This window comes from Gossypium arboreum, chromosome 10 (assembly GCF_025698485.1).
Source record: "Gossypium arboreum isolate Shixiya-1 chromosome 10, ASM2569848v2, whole genome shotgun sequence".
Taxonomy (NCBI): domain Eukaryota; kingdom Viridiplantae; phylum Streptophyta; class Magnoliopsida; order Malvales; family Malvaceae; genus Gossypium; species Gossypium arboreum.
The window spans coordinates 131086873-131101249 of NC_069079.1; the positions used below are offsets into that span (position 1 = coordinate 131086873).

The 14377-nt window shown below is 28.9% G+C and overlaps 2 protein-coding genes across 2 annotated transcripts; one reads left to right on the forward strand and one right to left on the reverse strand.

Annotated features, from left to right (window-relative positions):
* Positions 1-233: 233 nt before the first annotated feature.
* LOC108462263 (cation/H(+) antiporter 15-like) lies at positions 234-2981 on the reverse strand. Its single transcript, XM_017762234.1, has 3 exons — positions 2763-2981; positions 1702-2697; positions 234-1376 (listed from the first exon to the last, which is right to left on the reverse strand). Exons 1-3 carry the CDS (start codon positions 2979-2981, stop codon positions 234-236), a joined length of 2358 nt encoding a protein of 785 aa, XP_017617723.1.
* Positions 2982-9641: 6660 nt separating this feature from the next.
* On the forward strand, positions 9642-10527 carry LOC108462936 (abscisic acid receptor PYL4). Its single transcript, XM_017762852.2, has one exon. It carries the CDS (start codon positions 9751-9753, stop codon positions 10417-10419), a length of 669 nt encoding a protein of 222 aa, XP_017618341.1. The 5' UTR covers positions 9642-9750; the 3' UTR covers positions 10420-10527.
* Positions 10528-14377: the final 3850 nt, after the last annotated feature.

Sequence of the window (14377 nt, forward strand, 5' to 3'; positions counted from 1 at the left end):
CTTTTTAGGTAAATTAGTCTTGTAACCTCTTTGAAATCATAAATTTCTAATTATTGCAACAATAACAAAATTAACCAAGTTAAAATTAAATCGAAAAAAAGTAGAGAACTTGTTATTTTTTATATAATCAAACGTGTATTAATTCGTATTATGGTCTAAGATCAATCCTATTTGACCAAGCTTATATTTAAGTAAAACCCTAAATTGATCCAAATACTGGAAAAACAACTTACCTAGGTAAAAGAAAAGTAACTACAATTATCAAATTTTCGATTGTTATCATCATGATGATGATGATGTTCCAACACTAAAACCGACATCTTCCCCCCGGAGAAATCCAACGTTGCTATGGCATCGCCAATAACCCCGAGCTCCAAATATTGCACCCAACTCTCCAACGCTTGTAACTCCGGGCTCGCATGGTGTTTCCCTACAACAACAAGATCATATCCACTTTTTAATGACCGAAGTGCTTTCATTACATCCTCAACATCATCCGCCATCCATTCAACGCACTCAACACGACCATTGTTTACATTCATAGCTTCAAAATCTCTAAACAAAGTGTTATCCGCTTCTTTTTCTATTTGATCTTCTAATGTATAAGTCCCTCTTAAATTAATCCTAAAGACGGTAATTGAAACATTCGGTTGACACGAAGCGCGACTCGCCAACGCTAAAGCCTCTCGATCGTCGCCTCCGCCAATGAAAATCACCACCATGTTGTAGGAAAAAGTGGTTATAATCGAGCTCCTTAGCCCACGGTCAACAAGTAACCCCACCGTACATTTCGCCGTGGCTTGGATGTTAGTATTGAAAATCCGCAACGTACCGTCAATGTTATGTGCTTCTTCGCTTTTAAAAAATGGTACTATAATTAGTGGTGCATGTATTCTTTGGGAGAGCCTAGTAATCGGTTGGTGCATGTACTTATATGGCGAAATCATTTGAAAGGGCTGAATCTGAACAGGTCCTTTCGAGTGTTCAGAGTAGTTAAGGAAAGCTCGGATGATATTGTCGGAGACACTCGGTCGGACGAATTCCCGTAAGTGGTTCTTGTAAGGGGCTAATGTTGGAACACTTTGGCTAGCTACCGCGACAAGATGGATCACATAGGCACATACGGGACTAATTTCTTGTGGGTTCAATGCTTCAAGTAGGCTAATGATGCTTGGGACATTGTCTTCATCTTGAATGCATGTAATGATACGTAACTCGCCGACGTTCGATGTTGTCCTGAGCGACCTCGTGCCTAGTCGGAGCATATCGAAATTTTCCACCGCCGGTTTGTATAAGATTTCTATTATTGGGGTTATAATGGCATTTACCACAATGATGCTAACCACAGATGTTGCATATGTTTGATCATCTATTAGCTGTATATACACAAACACCAACCATTATTATTAGTAATAAAAATTTTAAAAAAGAAAGAAAAAGGGTAAATTTGTGGTTAGTCCATGTACTTTAAAAACTTTAAAAATTAATCCCCTATATTAAAAATTGCTTTAGAGCTAAGAAAAAATTTTAGCTTCACCCCTAATGTCAAACTGACAAATTTTGATAAAAAATATTTACAATTTAAATGATTAGACTTAGTTTTTAACCTTTTTAAGGACTAAATCTAAATTTTATCAAAGTACAGGGACTAACAATATATTTTAAACAAAAAGCAGGGAAAGAAAAGAAGAAAAATCTGACCTGTAGGTGTTTCCATTGAATGGATTGAATTAATTCAACAATTCCTTGTAAGCTCAAAACAAGGCTAAGCAAAACGGCAGTGCTTTTCCTCAAATTCATAGATGAAGCAAACAGAAGACATGCTATTAACCTTCCTATGTATCCCACGATAACGATTGTTGCAAAAGTCGCACATTCCCCCCAATTTTTTATTGCCGATAAATCGGTGAAATATCCGATCCGAACGAAGAACAATGGAAGAAAAAACTCGTAAAGAATAAGTTCGCTTTTCCGTATAATCGTCGTCCCGAGCGGCGGTCCGTCTGGTGTAATAAATCCCATTACCATAAACGCCCCACCAAACGACGCTCCTATAGCGTCCGTGGTCACTCCCATTACAAAAGTCGACAGTAATATCGCTACGACATAAGATTCCTTCACAGGTTTCCCTTTAGGTGTTTGTTTGATAACCCAATATAACACCGGTCGTGCCACGAAGAGCGCAAACACTATAAACGAACATAACGAAAGGATGGCAAGGAAAGCGGATTTAGCTTCTTTTTGTACCGTAGCGATCCCGATAATAACGAAAGCGGCTGAAACCATCTCGTTAAGCATCGTAATAGACGAAGAAATTCGTCCTAGCTCGGAACTTAAAAGATTGAGTTCGTCTAAAGCACGCGTAACAACGATGAAATAACTCAACGACGAGACGACGCTGAATTGGACCGGAAACGGATTTCCGGGGTTTAAACCGGGGAAGAAACGTTGTTTCGCAATATCAACCGAAACAATGAGTACAATAGGAAAAGCAAGACAACATACACCAAGTTTCCATGTATGTTTGGCTGCTTTTGTTAACATTATTGTATCCATTTTAATACATACGATAAAAGTATATAAATTACACGCCAACTGTGACATTGTTGCAATTACCACCTCTTCTTTTGCTGGAAACATGTTTTCCATGTATGTTTTGTTACGACCAAGAACAGAAGGTCCTAAAATCACACCAGCCTGTAATAAAAACCCATATAAGAACATGATAAACATAATAACATGAAAAGAAATTAGAAACTTACCAAGAGATGGCAGACAAGTTTAGGTTGTTTCAATGGTCTAAGAATAACATGGATGACCCGAAAGACAACTACAGACAAGATGACTTGAAGCATTAAGACAGGGAAGATGTGGTTTAAAGGGTTTTCTTTCCAAAACATGCTATTGTAATGCAGGTTTTTATTCAAGAAGACGCATACTGTAGAGCTAACCGGCGTTGCGTTTGATGTAGTTGAAGCCATTTTTTCCCTTCGAATTATGTTTCGAAGGGAATGCGTAAAGAACATAATGACAGGAACTTGATTATTATAATTAAGATGTAATTAATCAAACTAATGTTGGTTAAACTTGTAGTTTGTTACTAGGATACCTGTTGTGTTTTTTAGTTCATTTAGGTTTGGTTTTGGTTGTCCTTCTAAAACAAAACATTAATTAATTGTCTTGTAACATAATCCAACCTTCACATTAACAAATATTCTATATTTCTATTCTTTAACCTCTTCATTATTTTATTATTTTCAATTTTAAAAATAAAAAGGATGAAGTTGGAGTATATATGTAAGGTTACATTTTTTGAAAATTAAGAATTTAGTCCCTGTATGTGTATTTTTAGGAATTTAGTCTCTCTACTTTTCAGATTTCATAATTCAAGTCAATTGTTAATATTGTTAATTTCTAGGAAATGATGTGTCTTCTTTTAATTGGACGAGATCATGGATGATGTGGTAGAAAAGGTTCATAAAATAATTTCTCCATTTAAAGACTAGTTTAATATCTTTGTGTGAATCAGTATATCCCAAACATATATAACAATAAATTTCTAATCTAACCGGTTTAATTGCTACGTCTCATTTGATTCTGAAAACATTGAATTTATCATAATAAATTGACTGATTAATTGTTAAAGTCTAGATTATTTTCTTTTTTAGTCACGTAACTATGAAAAGTTACAAAATAATCACTCAACTATTAGGAAAATTCTTTTTTTGTTACAAAATGGTCATCCCACTATTCAATTTTGTCTTGATTCTAAAAAATATTGTGTAATTTGGTGTTTTTTGTAGTTTTGCTTTTCTTTGTGACTCTTTCACCTAAAAAGTTAGAAAAAAATAAATTTATCAACTAAATTTGATTGAAGGGAAAGAGCCAGTAGCGCAGGTTCGATTCCTGCTGGATGCAATCAAAGATAATAATTTTCATATTTTCTCATTCTTTTAAAATCAACCTTAATGTCACAAAGAAAAACAAAACTGTAAAAGATAAAAAAGACCAAATTACACAATGTGTAAATATTGAGGGTTATTTTTTTAGAATCAAGACCAAATTGGCAAAACTTATAAATGTTGAGGGTTAAAAGTTCTATTATGTCAATTTTAAAAGCAGCTAGTGTTAGCCAGTTGGTGACCAAAAAAAAAATTGAATACTTGAGTGAGCATTTTGTAATTTTTCATAGTTGGGCGACAAAAAGAATTACTAATAGTTGAGTGGCTACTAGTGTAGTTTACCCTAATTAAATTTAATTATAAATTTTCAATTTTGGTACTTAAACTAACAACTACTTTTTTTTTCTTTTTTAAAAAAAAATCAAATTAACTAATATTATGTTATAGAATATCAACTATTCATAATTATAAGGGTTTAAGAGGACGTGGGTCAAGTGCGTTGAAGTAAATTATCTTTCTATTTAAGAGTTAAGAGGGATTATGAGTAATTCTAGGTATTATATCAAAAGAACATGTATGATAAGGACCTATAATGAAATTAATGTTAAAAAAAACCTCATTCTTATTTCTTATTAATATTAAATATTAAGGATAGAAAGAAAATGTCAAATTCTACCATTAATCCTGTATTATTTATAAGTTATAAATTTAGTCTATGTACTTTAAATTGGTCATTTTAATTTCATTAGATTTTGAATTTGAATATTTTAGTTCGGCTAAGCGGTAGTCATTAAATTTGTTAAGTTAAATTTTCTATTTCTAAAATCTTATGTAATAGACATATTATCACATGTGTAATGTCATATAGACTTATTATTGTCACATAATACTCATAAAGAAGATAGGTCATTTCAGTTAACAGGTTTAAGAAGTACTGTTTAAGTTATGACTAAAATTTAAAAAGTACAGAAACTAAATCCACAACTACATATACTACAGGACTAATAACGGAATTTGATCTAAAAAAACGTAATTGCTACCAATTTTTTCAGGACTAAAATTTCGAAATTCAAAAAGTACAAAGACTAAAATTGACCATTTCGGACTAAAATTAACTAAACTAGAGTATAGAGACAAAACCCATAACGTATACATAGTACAAGGACTAATAGTAGAATTTGACCAAAGAAAGAAAGTGGCAATCTTGCAAATTGTAAGGATTAGTCAATGTGAATATGACAATATTGCCATAAATAATGAAAATAATTCAGATTTAGGTAACTATTATTATATGATAAAAGAATTTACTATTATTAAGAACTTATGACAATATTACTTTTTCCATTCAAAGGTTTTAGGATAATTTATTAAATAAGTCCTTAAATTAGTATATTGCTTAACTAGATAAAACTCTTATGGATTTTCTTAAAAATCTGACTAAGTCATATGTTTTTTTTTTCTTTTGACCAAACCATATTTTTTAATAATTACTTATAGAAGCCTTTAACTTTAAGTGCAAGTAATAAAAAAAAAGGGGTAAACTAGCTAGGTGGGTCACTCAACTTTTAGGACGTTTTCATTTTAGTCACCCAAAATGAAATCCTTGAAATTTAATCACTCGACTTTTAAGGTGTTTTCATTTTAGTCACTCAAGCGTTAAATCTTTAACAATGGTTTACTGTACATACCACATTATGTTTATACTTTCATTTTGATCACATATTGATCGGGGTAAAAAAACATTAAGGATTAAAGTGAAAAAGTGGTAGAAACTAAAAGAATACATTAAAAATTTTGTCAAGTTGTACTTATTTATTCCTTTGTCGAAAGTTTTGAATTTTTTCAATATTGAAAATTTAATTAAATAAATTATTAAAATTTATGCCTTGATAGTGTCAATCAATTTTTACTAAAATATCGAAACTAATTAAATTAATTAGTTTAATCTCCTTGTAAAATTTAAAATTTTATTTTATATTTCCAAATTAAAATACTCTAATTTCTTTTGATTATAATCTTGAATCTTCCATGTTAAGTTAAAAGTAAAAAAAAATCGTTGTAATTATTTAAATCAATTAATTTTATCTTCCATGCCAAACAAAAACTTTTCTTTTCATTACTTCTTTACCCGATAGAAGAATTAATTACAAGGGTTTTTATTTGCTTTTAGCTTAGCATGGAAGATTTGAGATCATATAATCAAACGAAATTTAAGTTTCAGTAAATAATTATTAAATATAAGTTAATTGAGTTGATTTAGTTAAGGATAATCTAGAAACATAAAATAAAATTTTAAAATTAGATGAGTGAGCAAAACAACTGATTTGTTAAAATTTGGTGTTTATATATAAGATATAATAACAAATTTAGCCTCAACATTTACAAATTTATTCAATTTGATTTTAACCCTACTCTTTTATTGGTAGTAAATTATAAATTTTGAAACTAATAAGGCTAATGGGTCAAAAGGCCTTAGTAACAAATTAAAAAATAAATTAAGTCCTTTTAAATTTTAAAATTATTTTTAAAATGTAAAAATTAAAAAATAACAATACCAGCCCAATGACTTTTAAAAAATTGACCCCACTCTTTTATTGGGTTAGTATTATTTTTTAATTAAAAATTATAATTTTAAAATTTTATAACTTTTTCATAAATTTTATTTTCTATTTTTATTTTTAATAATTTTAAATTTTAAAAGGGCTTAATTTATTTTCTTTTAATTTGTTACTAAGGCCCTTTTGATCCTTTAGCCTTATTAGTTTCAAAATTTTCTAATTTACTTCCAATAAAAGGGGTCAAATTGAATAAATGTATAAAAATTGAGTGATAAATTTATTATTATACCTTATATATAAACACCAAATTGTAACGAATGGGCCTTTTTGCTCAGTCATCTAACGTATATGGGCTAATTTGTCCATTTTTTTAGTAGAAGAGCTGAAATACAATCCAATATATAGTACAGGAGGTTTTGTGGTACTTTTATCGTAGAGAAACCAAATCATGTCAAATTAAAATATTGGAACAACATCCTAAATTTTAGCATAATAGAGACGCTAAATTAATAATTTCACATTATTAATATTATAAATTTAATATGCATCTATATACATTTAAATTATAGAATATCAACTGGCTTTTAAAATCAGTAACTAGGTTTGTTGAAAGGCTAAGTCTTTTATCCAAGCCGAAAGGCTCGTTCAAAAATTTAAAGGATTTAAACAAAAAAAAAATTAAGCAAATAATCTGTTTAGAATATGAATTAAACTTAAACTCCAATATTTAAAGCCAATTTAGCTTGATCCCATCCACTTTCAAGTTTACAATATGCTAATTTTTTTCTTTTATATATGTATATTATTAATTTATATGATATGAAAAATTAAATATACGACACTATAATGTAAATATTAGCAAAAACATATTAACTTGTTTAAGTTTAGAAACTTAATAAAAAATATTGTATAATGGTAGTAAAATATATATAATTACTAAATGTTAAATAAAATAATTATATATTTAAAATAATAGATAAAATGGGTAAATAAGTTTAAATTAGTTATTTGTAAATATGAATAGATTTAGATAAAATTTAAGACCAGTGGCGTATTTAGGGGGTTGGCAAGGATTCTGGTGTCCCCTAAAATGAAAACTTTACATTTATGCTTTTTAAAAATTTTAAAATTTTAAATTGGTAAAGAAAAATTACACTTTAGCCCCCTAAGAAGGATAAAAATTTGATTTAATCATTTCAAAATTATAAAATATAGGTTATTAAAAATTAAAATTTAATTTTGACTCCAAGACTCATATTTTACAACAAATCAAACTTGAATAGTTATGTATAATAGTTATACCATGTTTGAGATTAACCCAAACTTGATCCAATCCAACTTATAAACATCTCTACTCTTAGGATATTTATATACACCCACTCATCCACATATGTTATTAACTTCTTCTTTTTTGTGCAAGACACTCAGAATTCAGTACTGTATCAATAAAATTGAATGTAAAGTTCCTAGGTTAGATCCTAAATGGGGGACAAAGCACTTTAGACCTCTATTTTCTTTGTATACAAATCTCAAGACCTTGCTGAAAGCATATCAAGCTTCTTAGAATTGACCCAAAAGGGGTTGGTATTAATATTAATTATTAAAAATAATTAATTAAGAAAATGATGATAATATTGTAGTTTATATAAAATAATTAAGACCCAAAAGGGAATGAAGCTCTTTCTATTTTGTTCATTCACAAGACTCAATTTAAGAATTAATCGAACAGAAATTGAGTTTTTATAACTCGACTCAAAAGGAGTTGGTATTAATATCAAGAGTAAACTATAGTTGTAGTCATCCAACTATCAGTAAGTATTTTTTTTTTATCGCTCACTTATGAAAAGTTATAAAACGGTCACCTAACTATTTCATTTTTTTTCCTTTTTAGTCACTTGCCATTAAATGGGTAACAGAAATATGACATGTCAGCCTTTAATATTGGCATAATAATAAAATTAGCCCCCAATGTTTAGGCATTATCTAATTTTATGTTCTTCTTTTTTTACATGAAAATATATTTCAATACACAATGTATAAGTTAGAAATAAAAATGTATTTTTAAAAAATATGTTTATTATCAAACTAGACAATCCTGGAATACATTGCTTTCCTTATACTTCAAATGATTAAAAACTTGATATTCCTCAATGACACTTAATTCATTTTTTGTTAGCTTTGAGCCGGTTGCCATTGATGAAGTAAATCAAAGTTTGGGGCTTTGCTTGGTAGAGTGGAAAGAAAATTGGAAGAATGAAAAAAATGAAATGATAGAAAACTAGAAGGATGAAAAACATAAATTTTCTTTCTATAGGTGTGCTTGGTAGAGGTTAAAAATGTAATGAAAGAAAATAAAACATTTGAAAAATGCATAATTTTGAACAAACATGCACATCTCTTTCATTTTCTCTCCTCTTATCATTCCAATTTGGAAGATTTGATTTTTATGCATTAAGATGGAAAATGATCATCTCTCGTATTTTCTTTCCTCTCACTTTTCTGCCCAACAAGGCACACTCAAAATTTATTTTCTTTCTACTTTTCCACCCAACCAAGCACAAACTAATTTTTCTTAAAGCTATTAGACTTACAATTGGGTTGAATTAACGAAGTGGATTTTTTTTATTTGCAAGAAATTGAATCGGCTATTTTTCAAAATTTGGGTCATTTTATTTCTTCTTCTTCTTCTTGTTGTTGTTCATTTTTCCATTGAATCAAACGCAAAGACAATTTCAGAAAGAGTCAAAAAGAAAAGTAAAATTACAAAAGGATCAAATTACACAACATTCATTTTTTTAGAATCAAGACTAAATTTTCACAATGTATAAATGTTGAGAGTTAAAATTGTTATTATGCTAATTTTAAAAGTTACCATGTCAACTTTCCATTAGTCATTTAACGACGGGTTACCAAAAAAAAAAAAAAGAAATCGAATAATTAGATGACCACTTTTTGTAAATTTTCATAATGGAGTGGCTAAAAAAGAAATATTCTAATAATTGGATGACTGCCAATATAGTTTACCCCAACATTAAGTAATAAAAATAAATAAATAAGAAATGGCAATCTTGTAGTTTATATAAAATTAAAGGGTAACTATATGTTAACAAAGTCCAAAGGAACTACAACTTGGGCATCCACTTGCGTTGTCCAGCGTAAGCTGTTACATTTGCATACGAGAATACCGAAAATAAATAAATAAAATAAAACCCTTAAAATCTAAAGTGGAAATTTTCCTTTAAATTTTCAAATATCTCAAACCCACAAGCATACCAGAAAAAAAGAAAAACATGCCTTCCCCTTTGCAACTCCACCGCTCCACCGCCACCACCCTCGGCAGCAGCCACCACCACCACCACCACCACCACCACAAACAACCTCAACCCTTACCCACCACCACACTCACAAGGTGTTCCCCTCTTCCATGCGGCGTCTCCCTACCTGACGCGGTCTCGTTGTACCACGTACACACCCTTGGACCGAGCCAATGTTGTTCCGCGGTGGTTCAACCCATCGAAGCCCCGATCGAGACGGTTTGGTCTTTGGTTCGCAGATTCGATAACCCTCAAGCTTACAAAAATTTCGTCAAGAGTTGCCACGTTATAGTCGGGGACGGTGACGTGGGAACCCTCCGCGAAGTCCACGTGATATCCGGCCTCCCCGCCGCTTCTAGCAGAGAGAGGCTTGAGATCCTTGATGATGAACGTCACGTGCTTAGCTTCAGCGTGGTTGGAGGCGATCATCGGTTGAGAAATTATAAGTCGGTCACCACCTTACACGCTTCTACAGACGGTAAAGGGACGGTTGCCGTTGAGTCGTACGTCGTTGATGTACCGTCGGGTAATACTAAAGAAGATACATGCACTTTTGTTGATATGATTGTAAGTTGTAACCTTCGATCTTTGGCTCAAATGGCCGCAAATTCGGCTAAAAAAGAAAAATATTCATCATCCCCATAATCATTCAACAAAAAGAAAACATATTTCTCTTTGTTTCAACATATAATCATACATACATACATACATACATACATATATATGAAGAAATTTTGGCTTGGATGATGGCAATTAATTTTCATTTCATTTCCTATGCAATTATTGAGTATATTTCCTTGTAAATTCTATATAAATTACCTATCTTTCATAAATATATATATATATATGACTAAATTTATAATTAATACATCACAACAATATGCATTGAATGTGGTTCCAATTTGCTAATTTACCCATATTAGTACATAATGTACCTTTTTTCTCCTCCATATGGAAATTAAGATAAATTAACCCACCTTGTACTAAATAGTTTTATGTCGTACGACTACATTATTCTTATATAATTCAGGTTTAATGAATGGCATGTGAGATTATATATATATATGTATATATATATATAGCTTTTATAGGTTTTATTTGAAGTTTGTTGTGTAGAACATGTTTAGAAGAAAGAGGGTGAGAGTTGAATACATTATTGTATAAAGAGGGTTAAGTGAATTAGTATCACCATCCATCTTAAAAATTATCAAAAATTATTTTTTTATAAAATAATAAATATTATCATGACAGCATTTTTATCATGTTACGTAATTCATTTTACCCACACTATGAATGTGTTATAATCTAATTATTCATATAAAAGATGTCCTAAAGTGGTTTTTGTTCATACAAAATGAGTTTCGACCGTGTATAATTTTATAAATATTACCAAGAAATTTCATATTATTAATTTTTTTATTTTACGCATGAACAATAATAGATTTTAATCCATATATTACTTCTTCTTGAATTTGATAAATGTTATAATAAATGTCGATAATGATAGTAGAATGATTGGAAAGCAATAAAAACGAAAATTAAGAACACATAGATTTTATGTGGAAAACCCTTATCGAGAAAACTACAAGCAGAGAAGAAAAAATTCACTAAGTTGAAAACACACCAATACAAGAGGAGCTCGATTACATCTATTTAAGAACTAAACAATCTTACTATAATCAAAGTCTAATAAAAGAAAAATTCGAATCACACAACTTTAACAATAAAACTAATAGGATTAATTTAACCATCTTTTATTAATGTTTATGTAAATAAAATCCTAATAGGATTCTTAAAATCAATGTTTTCTAAGAGACAAAGAATCAACAGCTGCTTTGCAAATTGCAACTTAATTAAGACTTTTATATAGAGAAAAGCATGCAAGTTGATGTTAACCCTAGCCCCTTTTTTCTAATTATATATTCTCCCCCTTTTCTTTATTTATATATTCATCTGGTACATATATATATATATATGTTGTTGAGCAAGGGACGAGGTTTTGCAAGTTGGATTGCAAGTGGGCAACGAGGCCTTTAATGTTTCCACGTTGTAGGTTTCCTATATTATTCTAGAAGTATATTTTATATAGAGAGAGGAGAGGTAGGTTGTTTTATATTTTTTGGTATTTTTTATACTATTAATATTCTATCGATTTAATCATTATATTTTATTTATATAGATTATGCATATCAAATAGAGATATCAGATCAGTTTGTGAAAATTTACATGCATGGCAAGTACAATTATATTGATAAATTCAACAGTTAGATCGTTAAAATATTGATCTTGTAATACACTAGTAAATAAGTGAATCTCTCACATGCATATATAAAGTAAATTATACCTAATGCCATTAAATTACTTCAAAAGTTAGAAAATGTTCATTAAAATATTTAAAATTTTCATTTAAATCATTGACATAATTTCATCTTAACTAGTAGCTTAATTTTCCAATATTAAAGAACAGGATAAAACTAAATTATCCATCGTTTTTAAGTTCAAATTTTAAAACCGACATTATTTAAGAGGAAAACTATGTATTCTAAAAGGATTAATGTTTATAGACTGTAAAATGAGCATAAGATACCTTTATTCCAAAAAAAAAAAGAAAGAAATTATCCCCCATTCACATTTTACTATCTTTGATGAAAAAAAATTTTAAAAGCATATTTTGATCTCTCAAGAAAAAGAAGAAAAAGAAGTTCATTTTGGCCACTTGTTTACATGTGATTTTCTCATAATTTAAACAGATGGAATTTGCTTAGGAAACCAGATGTTGGCCCCCTACGTGGGTTTGTTGTCTGCAACTTGATAAACATACAAAAAAATTTTAATATACAATGTGAAATTTAATTCTCAATGTTTATATTTTTTTTATTAATTTAATTTTTTTTCTTTAGTTAAATTTGGCAAACAGTCTTTTAAAAACAGTTAAAAGAGTTGAATGGTTTTAAAATACTGACTAAAACGTTACTTGGGAGTTCATATGGCAATCCATGTACTTCATGCTCTTTTTTAAATTTTTATAAATTTTTTACATTTTATAGTTTTTAATGTTTGTACAATTTTAAGTTATTTGTCAACGTAACATATAAGACAAATAATGTTATGTTAACATGAAGTACATGTAGATTATCATGGCAACATCGTTAAAAATTAATGTTTTAGTTATCATTTCCTTTTAAAAATTATTTATTCTTTTTAAATATAAAAAAGAATAAGAGCTAAATTGATAAAATGTAAACATTGGGAGCTAATGAATAATATATTCGTACATTTGAGATTTAGTCTTTTACTTATACTTTCAAAATTTTAGTTTATCTACTTTCATATTTCTAAATTTAAGTCCAATTGTGTGACACCATTAAGAAATTTTGATAAATTCGTTGGCGTTACAGTTTGAAATAAAAAAATTTACTCAAATTGGTAATCACGTAACAAAAAATGACATTATAATGAACTTGAATTTAACCAAAAAAACTTAACGGTATTAACAATTAGACTTGTATTTTTAAATCCAAAAGCTAAAAACTAAGCTCCAAATGTAAAGAAAGTACAATGAGTTAGAGCATATTTAAACTTAAATGCCAATTACGACTTGAAATCAATATTTTAGATTAAAAATTAATTCTATATATTAAGCCATTGACTGAATTGGCGTCGAGTTAATCGGGTACCAGTTTAGTTGAATAATGACTAAAATATCATTATTTTACAAAATAAATTATATTATTTTGACGGTATTTTTTATCATTTTACATATTTTATATAAGAAAAATTAAAATAAAATATATTTGAACTTAAAACATTATAATTTTAAATATTTTTAATTTATCATTTCATGTTATTTTTTATATAATTTTTATAAATATATTTATTTAATTGTCACTAATATTTCAACATTATTAGTGTCAATATCACCTTTCAACACAGAATCATGTGGATAGTATTTCTGAAAAGGAAAATTGTTAATTTTAACCACAAATATTTTAGGGTAATCAATTAAATAAATGAAGAATTTCTTAAAATTAAGAAACATATGATGTATATTGTGTTTATAATTTTTTTATTAATCTACAGATTGAGCAGGTGAAGTCTGAAATTTTTAGGGGTCGGAATTAAATTATTTATTTTTATAGTAAAAATATAATTTCACTATTTTAATAACCTATATTTTTATAAGTTTTAGAGGATTAAATCAAATTTTGTCATTTTTAAAGGAAGCAAAGTGTAATTTTATTAATTTAAAATTTTATAAATTATAAAGACCTAAATAAAAATTTTTCAATGAGGCACGCCGATCCATCTCTTAGACCGAGAAGAAAGTATCCCCAAAAGGAGAACAATGAAGGTCCTTTGGCCTGTTATGGAATTGATAAAAATTACATGTATTAGAGAAACTTAAGAGGAAAGTTTTTGGGTTGCATTTAACTCCTCTACTTAAAAAGTGAATAATTTAATCTATGTAGGTAGATCAAAAAGTAAATCTATTCAATTTTATAGTTAAAAATTAGTTTATGTACGTCAACATTTGGTGCACATGGCATGCCACATATAACCGTTTTGTTATTGCGTCAATCACGTCAGTATTTAACAATAAAAA

What these genes read in the sequence shown, in the direction of transcription:
- LOC108462263 (XM_017762234.1), bottom strand. Translation starts at nt 2,981, where the DNA reads ATGGCTTCAACTACATCAAACGCAACGCCGGTTAGCTCTACAGTATGC. An exon ending in AACTTGTCTGCCATCTCTTG is followed by an intron (nt 2,698 to 2,762) that starts GTAAGTTTCTAA and finishes TTTTTATTACAG; the next exon opens with GCTGGTGTGATTTTAGGACC. An exon ending in TTCAATGGAAACACCTACAG is followed by an intron (nt 1,377 to 1,701) that starts GTCAGATTTTTC and finishes GTGTATATACAG; the next exon opens with CTAATAGATGATCAAACATA.
- LOC108462936 (XM_017762852.2), top strand. Translation starts at nt 9,751, where the DNA reads ATGCCTTCCCCTTTGCAACTCCACCGCTCCACCGCCACCACCCTCGGC.